Consider the following 14,336-nt stretch of genomic DNA (forward strand, 5'->3'; position numbering starts at 1 on the left):
GAGGATTTGGAGAGAACAAGCAGTGTTCACATATCAGTCTCAGGACTCATTTCTGGAACAATCATCAGTTTAATCCAGTGAGGATGGCTCTTCTCTTTCATGAGCATTTTCCTATTTTTGAAATATTAATAAGTAGGTGCTTTGTTCCTAGGAAGTGGAGAGAAGGCAAGGAAAATACTCCTCGTACTCCTCATGGCAGCTGGAGTGGCCGCCACGAGCCAGCTGCCATTAGGTTATGGAGAACGTCTTGAACATTGTAAAACCCCAGCACCTAGTGCAGTGACTAGCATAGTAGGCACTCAGAAAGTGTCTGTAGGATTGTATTTCAAACTTTAGTTGTCTTTCCCAAAGAAGCCTGTCGTGCCCACACGCGGCCGCAAGAAGTCCGCGCCTAGAAATAACATTTATTCTAAGGATCTCTGCGCAGAGATTCCTGGGAAGCGGTTTCACTTCCCGCATCCCCTTGTTACTCCTCCCCTCCGCCGCCTTTGATAGAAGTGGCACGCTACTCGATTCCCTCCTTTCTCCCACCTCCGAAGACCTGACTGATAATGGGCAGGAGCGTAGGCCAACCATAAAACTTTATTTCCTCCTCCAGCCAATAGGAAGAGGCGATGAGTATATGGCTCCTCTTTTGTGACTTCCCCCGCCCCCTTTGATTCCGCCCCCTATTCCCCCACTCAGATTCCACACTTGACAACACATCTGGCCAATGAGAAGTTCCTAGTCTGCTTGGGAAGGATGGACTGAGTAGATGATAGACGTCCGCCCCTAGCCAATGAAATATCAAAAGTGCGGGAGGGCTGTAGCATGGAACCAATGGCGAGGTGCCAAAAACGAGCATCAGGGAAAGGGCGGGACGAAAGTGTTCGCGGAGGGAGGGGAAGGCCCAGGGAACCAAGCAGCGCTGCCGCCACCGCCGCTGCAGCCGGAGTTGGAGGAGGGAGAAGCCAGGAAGAAAATGGCCGCCGTGGCTGCAGAGGCGGCAGCGACTGCAGCGTCCCCCGGGGAGGGGGGCGCCGGCGAGGCCGAGCCGGAGATGGAGCCCATCCCCGGCAGTGAGGCCGGCACTGATCCCCTCCCGGTCACGGCCACTGAAGCGTCTGTGCCGGATGGCGAGGCCGACGGGCAACAGTCCGCTCCTCAGGCCGACGAGCCGCCGCTCCCGCCGCCACCGCCGCCACCAGGGGAGCTCGCCCGCAGCCCGGAGGCGGCGGGGCCGGAGCTGGAGGCTGAGGAGAAACTGTCCATTCGGGTGGCGGAGTCGGCGGTAGCCGCGCCTCAGGGAGGGCCCGAACTTCCACCTTCTTCTGCACCGCCGCAGGAGCAGCCCCCGGCTCCTGAGGAGCGCGAGGAGCCGCCGCTGCCTCAGCCTGCAGCTCCGGCGCTCGTGCCGCCGGCGGGCGGGGACTCCACGGTGTCGCAACTGATTCCGGGCTCGGAGGTGCGGGTCACGCTGGACCACATCATTGAGGACGCGCTCGTCGTGTCGTTCCGCCTCGGGGAGAAGCTCTTCTCCGGGGTCCTCATGGACCTGTCCAAAAGGTACCGCGTCCGCCCCCAGCACGCTGCGGTCCGCCGGGTCCCCAGGGAGGGAGCGAACCCCGGGCGGCCCCCTTTCCCCGAGCCTTCGCTTCCCCGCTGCTCGGGGCCCCGCCGCTTGCACCGCCCTCTGGTCCTGCGCGGCGGGTGGAACGCGCTCCGAGTGGGGCAGTCGCGCGGGGCCGGGAGGGGGCGGTCCCGGCCCCAGGTGGGCGCCTGCGGGGCAGGTGTGCTACCAGGTGGGAGGGCGCGGGTGCAGATGGGCTCGCAGGTCTCATCCCTTACGCCCGGTGTTCTTCTGCGACTTGGCCTGGACTCACCCTCACTGGGGCGAGTGGGTTAATGCAAAATGCAGATGGATTTTTGCAGAGAACGGGATGCTGGGCGGGTGGACATTGCTTGCGAGGAGGCATTGGTCTGTTTGTCCTAAAATTAACGTTTAACTGTAGCACGGTTGGAGAAAGGGGTGTGTACATTGGGGTTCCCAAAAGGTTACCTGTCACTGCTAACATAGGGAAGAGCATTTGTTAAAATCAACCTTTTAACTGTAATTCTTAGGTTAGAAGTCATTCCCGTTAGGTTAACTGTTCAATAGAGAAACATATTTTGCTAATTTTAATGGTAGTTGTAAGGAAAGTTTAAAGACTGGATATTTTTTTTTTTTTAAATCCTCTAATGTCAAGGTAGTGTAGCGTAAAAATGTTCAAATAACTTTTAACACTGGGGATACAGTTTATGTATTAAGGACAAGAAGGTTGAGTTCATCTACAAACTTGGCTTAACCAGCACATTTTCATTTTTTGATTTAAAATGTTTTGGGGCACTGCTTTAAACAGGAAGAGAATCTAAGTCTGGAGTTAAATTAACCTTTTTTTTTTTTTTTTTTTTTTTGAGTCGGAGTCTTGCTCTGTCGCCCAGGCTGGAGTGCAGTGGCCGATCTAGACTCGCTGCAACCTCCGCCTCTCAGGTTCAAGTGATTTTCCTGCCTCAGCCTCCTGAATAGCTGGGATTGCAGGTGCCCACCACCACGCCCAGCGAATTTTTGCATTTTTAGTAGGGATGGGGTTTCACCATATTGGTCAGGCTGGTCTCGAACTCCTGACCTGGTGATCTGCCCGCCTCTGCTTCCCAAACTGCTGAGATTACAGTGTGAGCCACCGCGCCCGGCCAAGTTAACCTTTTTATTCTCTTCTTTTGCAGATATGAAGTGCAGAGACTCCCATTCACGGCTTTCCATTCTGTTTCCTGCAACAGCACACACTCTGATGGTATCTCACCTGTTTGCAATGGCTTATTAGTATGTTTTAGTCTTTTTTTTTTTTTTGAGACGGAGTTTCGCTCTTGTTACCCAGGCTGGAGTGCAATGGCGCGATCTCGGCTCACCGCAACCTCCGCCTCCTGGGTTCAGGCAATTCTCCTGCCTCAGCCTCCTGAGCAGCTGGGACTACAGGCACGCACCACCATGCCCAGCTAATTTTTTGTATTTTTAGTAGAGACGGGGTTTCACCGTGTTGACCAGGATGGTCTCGATCTCTTGACCTCGTGATCCACCCGCCTCGGCCTCCCAAAGTGCTGGGATTACAGGCTTGAGCCACCGCGCCCGGCCTGTTTTAGTCTTAAACTGCTCACTCTCCCATGAAGACACAGGAATCCTTTCCCATTTGGGGAAAAAAGCCATTTAAAATTTCATATTGAAGTATGGTGTTTTTAGGGGGAAAGATGAGAGCAGTTATTCTGTATTATTTAATCTCAAGTATCTTAAAAAATAATTTTGGCTGGTCGTGGTGGCTCATGCCTGTAATCCCAGCACTTTGGGAGGCTGAGGCGGGCGGATCACGAGGTCAGGAGATTGAGACCATCCTGGCCAACATGGGGAAACCCTGTCTCTACTAAAAATACAAAAATTAGCTGGATGTGGTGGTGTGCACCTTTAGTCCCAGCTACTTGGGAGACTGAGGCAGGAGAATTGCTTGAACCCAGGAGGTGGAGGTTGCGGTGAGCTGAGATTGTGCCACTGCACTCCAGCCTAGTGACAGAGCGAGACACCATCTCAAAAAATAATAATAATTTTGGATGAGGGCATTTGCACTTCTGTTTATATTTGTTTGTTTGTTTACTTAATGAAGAGAGACAGGGTCTCACTGTGTTGCCCAGGCTGGTCTCAGACTCCTGGGCTCAAGTGATCCTCCTGTGTCGGCCTCCCAAAGTGCTGAAATTACAGGCGTGAGCCACCGCACCTGGCCTGCACTTCTGTTTTCATAATTAGAAAGCAGAATAAGGTGAATGTGCTTTCTATTGATGTATTTAATAGTGAGAGATACTCAATAGTGTGTATGCTATTGAATCAAACAGAAGAGATGGCCAGTGATTGTGTGAGAATCTGGATTTCAAATCTGCAAAAGGAAGGTGCAGAAGGTAAGTTGTTTTTGGAAATGGAATGGATAAGTGCTCATTGTGTTAGTGCTTTATTTTTTAAAAATTTTCTTTGGTAGAGAATTGCAATTGAGTTTTGGTCTCTTGCTAACAGTGCTTATAAGCAGCAATTTCTTTTGCTGGAGGAGCTATTCCTAATATGAACCTTTTTCATTTGAATAGTCTGAGTGAAAGGAACCTATTATTTATTTATTTATTTTTTCCAAGACGGAGTCTCGCTGTGTTGCCCAGGCTGGAGTGTGCTGTAATCTCAGCTCACTGCAACATCCGCCTCCCAGGTTGAAGCAATTCTGTCTAAGCCTCCTGAGTTGCTGGGATTACAGGTGCCCACCACCAAGCCTGGCTAATTTTTGTATTTTTAGTAGAGACAGGGTTTCACCATTTAGGCCAAGCTGGTCTTGAACGCCTGACCTTGTGATCTGCCCACCTCCCAAAGTGCTGGGATAGATCCTATTATTAAAGTACTTTTTATTAAGCCACTAGGGAATCATATCAGACTTTTAATTTAAGGTTTTTTTTAATATTCTGAGTATAACATGTATGAGATATAGCCCCTGACCTCTAGAAGCTTATTATGTGAGAGATATCAATTGTGGAAATGGTAGCTGGGCGCAGCGGCTTATGCCTGTAATCCCAGTGCTTTGGGAGGCTGAGGCAGGCAGATCACTTGAGCCCAGGAGTTCCAGAGGAGCCTGGGCAACATGGTGAAACCCTGCATCTACAAAAATATATATATATATATATGTGTGTGTGTGTGTATATACATATATATAAAAAAATATATATACACACACATATATGTAGAAACTTAGGTGGTTTTATATATATATGTATGTGTGTGTGTATATATATATGTATATGTGTGTGTGTATATATATATGTATATATATGTATGTGTGTATATATAGATAGATAGATAGATAGATAGATATATAAATAAAGATCCTCCCACCTCAGCCTCCCAAGTAGCTGAGACCACAGGCACAAGCCACCATGGTGGCTTTTTTTATGTATATATATTTATATATATATATTTTTAAATTTATATATTTATATATATACAAAGCCACCATGGTGGCTTGTGCCTGTGGTCTCAGCTACTTGGGAGGCTGAGGTGGGAGGATCTCTTGAGCCTTGGAGGTGGAGGTTACAGTGAGCTGAGATCATGCCACTACAGTCCAGCCTGGGTGACAGAGCAAGACCCTGTCTTAAAAAAAAGTGGTGGAAATGTTAAGGAAATTAAACATAGTGAGTCTAAAATTTAGCAATTCAAGGAATTATTATTGGACTAATGATCGACTAGTTGTATATCCTTTTTTTACAGTTTAATCTGGAAAAATGGACCTGTCAGTATATTTTGTAATTTGCACTAATGTTGACTGCATACTTTTTTTTTTTTTTAAATTGAGATGGAGTTTTGCTTTTGTTGCCCAGGCTGGAGGGCAGTGGCACGATCTCGGCTCACTGCAACCTCCACCTCCTGGGTTCAAGCGATTCTCCTGCCTCAGGCTCCCGAGTAGCTGGGATTACAGGCATGTGCCACCATGCGCGGCTAATTTTTTTTTGTATTTTTAGTAGAGATGGGGTTTCTCCAGCTTGGTAGGGCTGGTTTCGAACCCCGGACCTCAGGTGATCCGCCTGCCTCAGCCTCCCAAAGTGCTGGGGTTACAGGTGTGAGCCACCGTACCCGGCTGATTGCATACTTTCATGTGCAAATTTTGGGGTTTACTGATGGATCCTGGAGATAGTGGTTATTTTGTTTTTGTTTTTAAGAGACAGGGTCTCGCTGTGTTGCATAGGCTGGAGTGCAGTGCTGGAATCATAGCTCACTGTGTTCTTCCACCTCAGGCTCCCAAATAGTTGGGACTACAAATCCATACCACCATGCCTGGATAATTTTTTTTTTTTTTTGAGATGCAGTGTCACTCTGTCAGCCAGGCTGGAGTGTAGCGGTACAATCTCGGCTCACTGCACCCTCCACCTCCCAGGATCAAGCGATTCTCTTGCCTCAGCCTCCTGAGTAGCTGGGACTACGGGCCTCGCCACCACACCTGGCTAATTTTTTGTATTTTTTAGTAGAGACAGGGTTTCACCATATTGACCAGGCTGGTCCCAATCTCCTGACCTCCTGATCAGCCTGCCTCGACCCCTTGACTGCCTGCCTTGGCCTCCCAAAGTGCTGGGATTATAGGCATGAGCCATTTTGCCCAGCCATACCTGGCTAATTTTTTAATATTTTGTAAAGATGGGAGTCTCACCATGTTGCTCAGGCTGGTTGAAATCTTTTTTTTTTTTTCCTTTTTCTTTTTTTGAGATGGAGTCTTGCTCTGTTGACCAGGTTGGAGTGCAATGGCATGATCTTGGCTCACTGCAACCTCTGCCTCCAGGGTTCAAGTGATTCTAGTAGAATTAGGTTTTGCCATGTTGGCCAAGCTCATCTTGGACTCCTGACGTCAAGTGATCCGCCTGCCTTGGCCTCCCTAAGTGCTGGGATTACAGGTGTGAGCCCCCCGTGCCAGGCTGAATTCTTGGCCTCAAGTGATCCTCCCACTTCTACGCTCCCAAAGTGTTGGGATTACTGGCGTGAGCCACTGCATCCAGCCAAGATACTTTATATGGACTCTCCTAAGGCTATATTCATCAATTGCTTTAAAATATCTTATTTGAATTGGCCATTGAATTCAACCTCTAGGTAAAAATAATGAACTTTCTACTGAGTGCCCATTATGTGCCAGACATTGTACCTCATGCTTTAGTTTTTTTATAACCTTGATAGTGTTTTTTTTTTTTTCATTTACACAGGAGGAAATGGAGGCTTATTTAGTTTGGCCAGTTAGCTTGTAAGTGGCAAAGCAAGGATTCAAATGTAGGTTGATCCCATTCTAAAATCTCTGCTTTTTCTTTTTTCTTTTTTGAGATGGAGTCTCGCTCTGTCACCCAGTCTGGAGTACAGCGGCGTGATCTCAGCTCACTACAACCTCTGCCTCCGGGGTTCAAGTGATTCTTGGGCCTTGGCCTCCTGAGTAGCTGGGATTATAGGCACCCACCACCACGTCTGGCTAATTTTTTTATTTTTGGTAGAGATGGGGGTCTCACCATGTTGGCCAGGCTAGTCTCGAACTCCTGACCTCATGATCTGCCTGCCTCGGCCTCCCAAAGTGCTGGGATAACAGGTGTGAGGCACCGTGCCAGCAACCTCTGCTTTTTCTACTTGGATATTAGAAAGCTAGTTGGGCTGCTAAGTTTTATTTTAAGTAGAAAGTAAAGAATTGCATATTTCTGGAAGTTAGTGCTTCTCTTGATTTCGTTGCCTGTGTGGGGATAATATAAAGGATATGGGTGTCGGAGCCAAGCAGATTCATTAGTTGGGTAAAAGCCATGAAACCTGGCTCTGGAGACTCAGCTAGTTCTAGTTCCTTAGCTGAATACTGGGGAATCATAGTAAGCTCTGAAGTTTTGGTTCTTGCCTCTCTAGTGAGACAGTTAAAAGAATTAACATTTGGGAGATTAAATGTGTAAATGTATTTGTGCTTTTCTTCAGTCTTCAAAAGGGCTAGTTATTGCTTTTATAAATTTCTTCCATATTTTGTTCTGATGTTATGCATGGTACAGAAATGTCTTTGTAAAATTGGAAGAGCTATCTACTATGTGGAAAAGATGTTTGAGTCTAGAACACAGGATTTAATATATGTGTGTGGATGACTAAGAGTCTGCTTTTGTAATCATCTGAAATTCTTCCCCTCCCTGTTGTGTTATTATTTTTTGCATTATTTTCAGATTTATTTGGTTGAAGAACACATTTTTGAGGAGAATCATTCTGTGAAAAAAATGGAGCTGGACACATATAACCCAAGAAAGAAAACAAAGTGGTGCTAAATAATAAATTGTTGACCTGGACAGAGTGTTAGGGTGCTTGGGCTTTAATTTCTAGTATTGGTATTGGCCTCTCCTATTAGCACTGTGACTTTGGGCAAATCATTGTGCCTCACTAAGCTCTAGTTCCTAGTTCTTAGGCTAATTCATTTAGCTTAGGGCAGTTCACTTAGATACAAGCAAACAATCTTTTTTTTTTTTTTTTGAGACGGAGTTTTCGCTCTTGTTACCCAGGCTGGAGTGCAATGGCGCGATCTCGGCTCACCGCAACCTCCGTCTCCTGGGTTCAGGCAATTCTCCTGCCTCAGCCTCCTGGGTAGCTGGGATTACAGGCACGCGCCACCATGCCCAGCCAATTTTTTTTGTATTTTTAGTAGAGACGGGGTTTCACCATATTGACCAGGATGGTCTTGATCTCTTGACCTCGTGATCCACCCGCCTCGGCCTCCCAAAGTGCTGTGATTACAGGCTTGAGCCACCGCGCCCGGCCAAGCAAACAATCTTTATGCCTCAATTTATATGTAAAATGAACAGAATGACCAGGTGGCCTGGTTTTCCCTATACTATACTGGTTTGTTAACATCCTCCTTTCTTCTAGGTAGTTTGCTTTGGCCCATAAATGATACAGTGATTTTGAGGATATTTTTAAGGATATATTTAGTGTCTGGTGAAAGTCAGACTTTGTTTTAGCATTGTATGCCTGGATGCCTGGCCGGATGTGGTAGCTCATGCCTGTAATCCCAGCAATTTGGGAGGCAGAGGTGGGTGCATCACTTGATGTCAGGAGTTCAAGACCAGCCTGGCTAACATGGCGAAACCCTGTCTCTACTAAAAATACAAAACATTATTCGGACATGGTGGCATGTGCTTGTAATCCCAGCTACTCAGGAGGAGGTTGAGGCAGAAGAATTGCTTGAACCTGGGAGGTGGAGGCTGCAGTGAGCTGAGACCATGCCATTATACTCCAGCCCAGGCGACAGAGCAAGACTCCGTCTAATAAAACACTGGATGCCTTTAAATGAAGCATGCATTCTCTAGTTACTCTGTGCTCCTCCACTGTTTTTTTTTTTTTTTTTTTTTTTGGAGAGAGGGTCTTGCTCTGTTACCCAAGCCAGAATGCAGTGGCATGCACTGCAGCCTCAACCTCCTGGGCTCAAGTAATCCTCCCACGTCAGCCTCCCAAGTAGCTGCAACTACAGATGCACGCCACCATGCCTGGCTAATTTGCATCTTTTTGGTGGAGACAGGGTTTCGCGATGTTGCCCAGGCTCACCCGCCTCGGCCTTTCAAATTGTTGGGATTACAGATATGAGCCATAGCACCTGGCCACTGTTGTTTTATACCCAGCTCTCTTAGTTTAAATTACCTGCTTGCTTCTGAGCTCATTAGCAATGTCTAATGAAAATAGTCTAAATACTAGCAGATGAGAATAATCAATTAACCCTACAAATTCCGTTTGGGTTTTCGTGTTCCCTTTTTGTCCTTAATCTTAGCTTTTGTAATTTTGACATATAATAAGCATTCCTTCAGGATTCTAAACTGTTACGATTATTTTATTTATTTGTTTAGAGACAGGATCTCACTTTATCACAGAGGCTGGAGTGCAGTGTTATGATCATAGCTCACTACAGCCTTGAACTCCTGGGCCCAAGCAATCCTCTCACCTCAGCCTCCCATGTACCTGGGACTAGAGGCTCATGCTGCTATGCTTGGCGAGTTAAAAAAAATTTGTAGAAACTGGGTCTTACTACGTTACCCAGGCTGATTGCAACCTCCTGGCCTCAAGCCACTAGTAATCTCCCACCTCAGCTTCCCAAAGTGCTAGTATTACAGGCATGAGCCACTGCAGTCAGCTTAAATGATTATTTTTAGACAAAATATAAATTATTGGTTGTGTCATATTTTTGTTGAACTTTTTTTTTTTTTTTTTTTTTTTTGAGACTTGCTCAGGTTGCTGCGTAGCTGGGACTACAGGCTTGTAACACCAAGCGTAGATAATTTTTGTATTTTTAGTAGAAACGGATTTCACCATGTTGGCCAGGCTGGTCTCAAAACTCCTGACCTCAGATGATCTGCCCACCTTGGATTCCCAAAGTAATCGGATTACAGGCATGCGCCACCACACCCAGCCTTTTTTTTTTTAAAACTTATTTTTTTTTTATTAATTTTTTTTGAGATGGAGTTTCACTCTTGTTACCCAGGCCGGAGTGCAATGGCGCGATCTCGGCTCACCGCAACCTCCGCCTCCTGGGTTCAGGCAATTCTCCTGCCTCAGCCTCCTGAGTAGCTGGGACTACAGGCACACGCCACCATGCCCAGCTAATTTTTTGTAGTTTTAGTAGAGACGGGGTTTCACCATGTTGACCAGGATGGTCTCGATCTCTTGACCTTGTGATCCACCCGCCTCGGCCTCCCAAAGTGCTGGGATTACAGGCTTGAGCCACCGCGCCCGGCCTAAAACATTTTTTAAGACAGAGTTTTGCTCTTGTTGCCCAGGCTGGAGTGCAATGGCATGATCTTAGCTCACCACAACCTCTGCCTCCGAAATTCAAGCGATTCTTCTGTCTCAGCCTCTCGAGTAGCTGGGATTACAGGCATACACTATCACACCCGGGTAATTTTATATTTTATAGTAGAGACGGTGTTTCTCCATGTTGATCAGGCTGGTCTCAAACCCCCAACCTTGGATGATCCTCCCGCCTCGGCCTCCCAAAGTGCTGGGATTACAGGCATGAGCTACACTACCACAGCGGCCTTGTTGACCTTTTTTTTTTTTTTTTTTCGAGACAGTCTCGCTCTATCGCCAGGCATCAGGCTGGAGTGCAGTGGCACAATCTCGGCTCACTGGAACCTCCGGCCCCCAGGTTCAAGCAATTCTCTTGCCTCAGCCTCCCGAGCAGCTGGGACTACAGGCACACGCCACCACACCCAGCTAATTTTTGTGTTTTTAGTAGAAACGGGGGTTTCACCATGTTGGCCAGGATGGTCTCGATCTCTTGACCTGGTGATCCACTCACCTCGGCCTCCCAAAGTGCTGGGATTACAGGCTTGAGCCACCGTGCCCGGCTGAACTTTTTTTTTTTCTTTTTTTTTTTGAGATGCTGTCTGGCTCTCGCCCACGCTGGAGTGCAGTGGCACAATCTTGGCTTACTGCAACCTCTACCTCCTGGGTTCAAGTGATTCTCCTGCCTCAGCCTCCAGAGTAGCTGGGACTATGGGTGCACGCTACCATGCCTGGCTAATTTTTTGTATTTTTAGTAGATCTGGGGTTTTACCATGTTGACCAGGCTGGTCTCAGGTGATCCACCTGCCTTGGCCTCCCAAAGTGCTGGGATTACGGATACGTTAAGCCGCTGCACCCGGCCCAAGATAAGCACTTTAAAAATGACAATCTTACTATCATTATTACTTGAAATAATAGCAGTAATTCTTTTATATCATCAAATATTCAGTCACTGTTAAAATGTCACATCTTTGGCCAGTCATGGTGCCTCACATCTGTAATCCTAGCACCTTAGGAGGTTGAGGCAGGTGGATCAGTTGAGGGCAGGAGTTTGAGACCAGCCTGACCAACATGGGGAAACCCCACCTCTACTAACAGTACAAAAATTAGCCAGGCCTGGTGGCTGTAATCCCAGCTACTCAGGAGGCTGAGGCAAGAGAATCACTGGAACCCGAGAGGTGAAGGCTGCAGTGAGCTGAGATTGTGCCACTGCACTCCAGCCTGGGTGACAGAGTAAGACTCTGTCTCAAAAAGAAAAAAAAGCTCAAGACTGTTCAGTTTTCCGGCCGGGCGTGGTGGCTCAAGCCTGTAATCCCAGCACTTTGGGAGGCCGAGACGGGTGGATCACGAGGTCAAGAGATCGAGACCATCCTGGTCAACATGGTGAAACCCCGTCTCTACTAAAAATACAAAAAATTAGCTGGGCATGGTGGCACGTGCCTGTAATCCCAGCTACTCAGGAGGCTGAGGCAGGAGAATTGCCTGAACCCAGGAGGCGGAGGTTGCGGTGAGCCGAGATCGCGCCATTGCACTCCAGCCTGGGTAATGAAAGCGAAACTCCGTCTCAAAAAAAAAAAAAAAAAACTTCTTTTCCCTCAAGAGCAAACGGAAAGGACAAGAACCACAGCCTTATCAGGGCCTCTCTTAAAAGCCTCTCCTTGTTTTGGGTCAGTAGAAATGATTATGGATATCCTACTTGCTGGCAAACTTTTAGGCCTATCCCTTAAACACAGCCGCAAGTTTAGTAATTGCAGACATAAGAAAATTGAACCACTCAAGACAATTTGAAAAGAGCAAAAGCCTTCAGCCCAGGCTTCTGAAAACATAGTTCTTCACTCCTCATAGTTATAAAGCCACTGGGAAATCCTTAAAAATCTCCTTGCAGCTGGGCGCGGTGGCTCAAGCCTGTAATCCCAGCACTTTGGGAGGCCGAGGCGGGTGGATCACGAGGTCAAGAGATCGAGACCATCCTGGTCAACATGGTGAAACCCCGTCTCTACTAAAAATATAAAACATTAGCTGGGCATGGTGGCGCGTGCCTTTAATCCCAGCTATTGAGGAGGTTGAGGCAGGAGAATTGCCTGAACCCAGGAGGCGGAGGTTGCGGTGAGCCGAGATCGCGCCATTGCACTCCAGCCTGGGTAACAAGAGTGAAACTCCGTCTCAAAAAAAAAAACAAAAAAAAACAACAAAAAAAACCTCCTTGTAGAAGCTTTTGAATGGCAGGTGAAAAAAAAGTAAAAATCCTGAAAGGTCTTTCTGAATCATTTTTTTTTTTTTGTGACGGGGCGGGCATCACATGAAATAAGGAATCATGAAGTAAATGTGCTTGAAAATGCTTGTTTGGCTGGGTGCAGTGTGGCTCATGCCTATAATCCTAGCACTTAGGGAGGCTGAATGGTTGGATCACTTAAGGTCAGGAGTTTGAGACCAGCGTGGCCAATGTGGCGAGATGCCATCTACTAAAAATACAAAAATTAGCCAGGCGTGGTTGTGTGCACCTGTAATCCTAGCTACTCAGGAGGCTGAGGCATGAGAATTGCATGAACCTGGCAGGCAGAGGTTGCAGTGAGCGAAGATCGTGCCACTGCACTCCAGCCTGGGTAACAGAATGAGACTCTGTCTCAAGAAAACAATAAATAAATAAAAACTGTGTGGCTGGGCATGGTGGCTCTTGCCTGTAATCCCAGCAGTTTGGGAGGTTGAGGCAGAGGATCGCTTGAACCCTGGAGTTTGAATCAGCCTTGGCAACATAGTGAGACCCCATCTCTTAAAAAAATGCTTGTGCATTTTAATTTTGTGGTGCATGTTTATTAAAGGATGTAACTAGCTTTTTCAGAATTGATGTTTTTACAATTACCAACTTTGTGTGTGTATATGGGGGTACTGTTGCATTAAAAATAATTAATGATTTCCTTAGGAAACTTCAGTTTTCACTAAGTTCTTAAAAGCAGTTTGTAGAAAATTTGCTTGTTTTTTGAGGAAATATAAACCAAGACAATGATTTCTTTTCTTTACAGAGACCATGAAACGTATGGTGCAATAGCCCTACTTTTGGTGGGAAAAATATACAGCCATTCTGGTGAAGCAGTGAGTAGTGGTATCAGTAGCTTATACTACAGTGTCCAGGTTGAGAACTTAGGCCCTCAAGCAGTATGCTTGAATGATTGTGTTATGGTACATTAAAAGTAATATTTTTTGGTGATTATTCTGCTTATATGCCACGATGTCAATAAAGGCTTTACACAGTGAAACAGAGAAGAGGCAGGTGCCAATCACTCTCTGAGCCACACAACTTTAGGACGCCCACTACTGTGCAATGTGTTGAGAGTGAGTTCTTCCATTACATGTTGCATTAATATGATATTTTTCAGAAGTTATTATTATTGGGCATTAAACCTGGTTTCATTCTGAGTCTAAAGAATCCTCTGGCCGGGCGCGGTGGCTCAAGCCTGTAATCCCAGCACTTTGGGAGGCCGAGGCGGGTGGATCACGAGGTCAAGAGATCGAGACCATCCTGGTCAACATGGTGAAACTCCATCTCTACTAAAACTACAAAAAATTAGCTGGGCATGGTGGCGCGTGCCTGTAATCCCAGCTACTCAGGAGGCTGAGGTAGGAGAATTGCCTGAACCCAGGAGGCGGAGGTTGCGGTGAGCCGAGATCGCGCCATTGCACTCCAGCCTGGGTAACAAGAGCGAAACTCCGTCTCAAAAAAAAAAAAAAAAAAAAAAAGAATCCTCTGGGCCACTATGCCGAGGGGGTAGCCCTGCTCTGTCTATGGAGAAACTACTCTAGAAAAATAAAAATAAAAGAAAAAATAAAGAATCCTGTAACAAATTATAGAATTAAAAATAAAACTTAAAAGCAGATTTTATACACTAACTAGATGTGTTATAAACAAACTATACCAGGCATGTTTTATTGGACTTGGGATTTCTTTTTTTTTCTTTTTCTCTCTTTTTTTTTTTTTTTTTTTAGGTGG

At 46.5% G+C, this 14,336-nt stretch overlaps 1 protein-coding gene across 8 annotated transcripts in view; it reads left to right on the top strand.

The window, feature by feature from the left end:
* Positions 1-901: 901 nt before the first annotated feature.
* Positions 902-14,336, top strand: part of PWWP2A (PWWP domain containing 2A) — a 52,943-nt gene continuing 39,508 nt past the window's right edge. Inside the window, exons 1-2 of one of the 8 annotated variants that reach the window (XM_032259532.1) lie at positions 1,517-1,545; positions 13,372-13,441. Coding sequence is in view for 3 of the 8 variants with exons in the window: in XM_032259527.1 (XP_032115418.1) it covers positions 962-1,545 (584 nt within the window). In the remaining 5 variants the exon portion in view is untranslated. Of the gene's footprint in view, positions 1,546-2,657; positions 2,811-3,730; positions 3,958-11,999; positions 12,019-13,371; positions 13,442-14,336 lie in introns of those variants that run through there. The other 7 variants (XM_032259530.1, XM_032259531.1, XM_032259527.1 and 4 more) reach the window with 7 other exon arrangements.

This window comes from Sapajus apella, unplaced genomic scaffold (assembly GCF_009761245.1).
Source record: "Sapajus apella isolate SASKATOON/1434 unplaced genomic scaffold, GSC_monkey_1.0 scaffold110, whole genome shotgun sequence".
In the NCBI taxonomy this organism is placed as follows: Eukaryota; Metazoa; Chordata; class Mammalia; order Primates; family Cebidae; genus Sapajus; species Sapajus apella.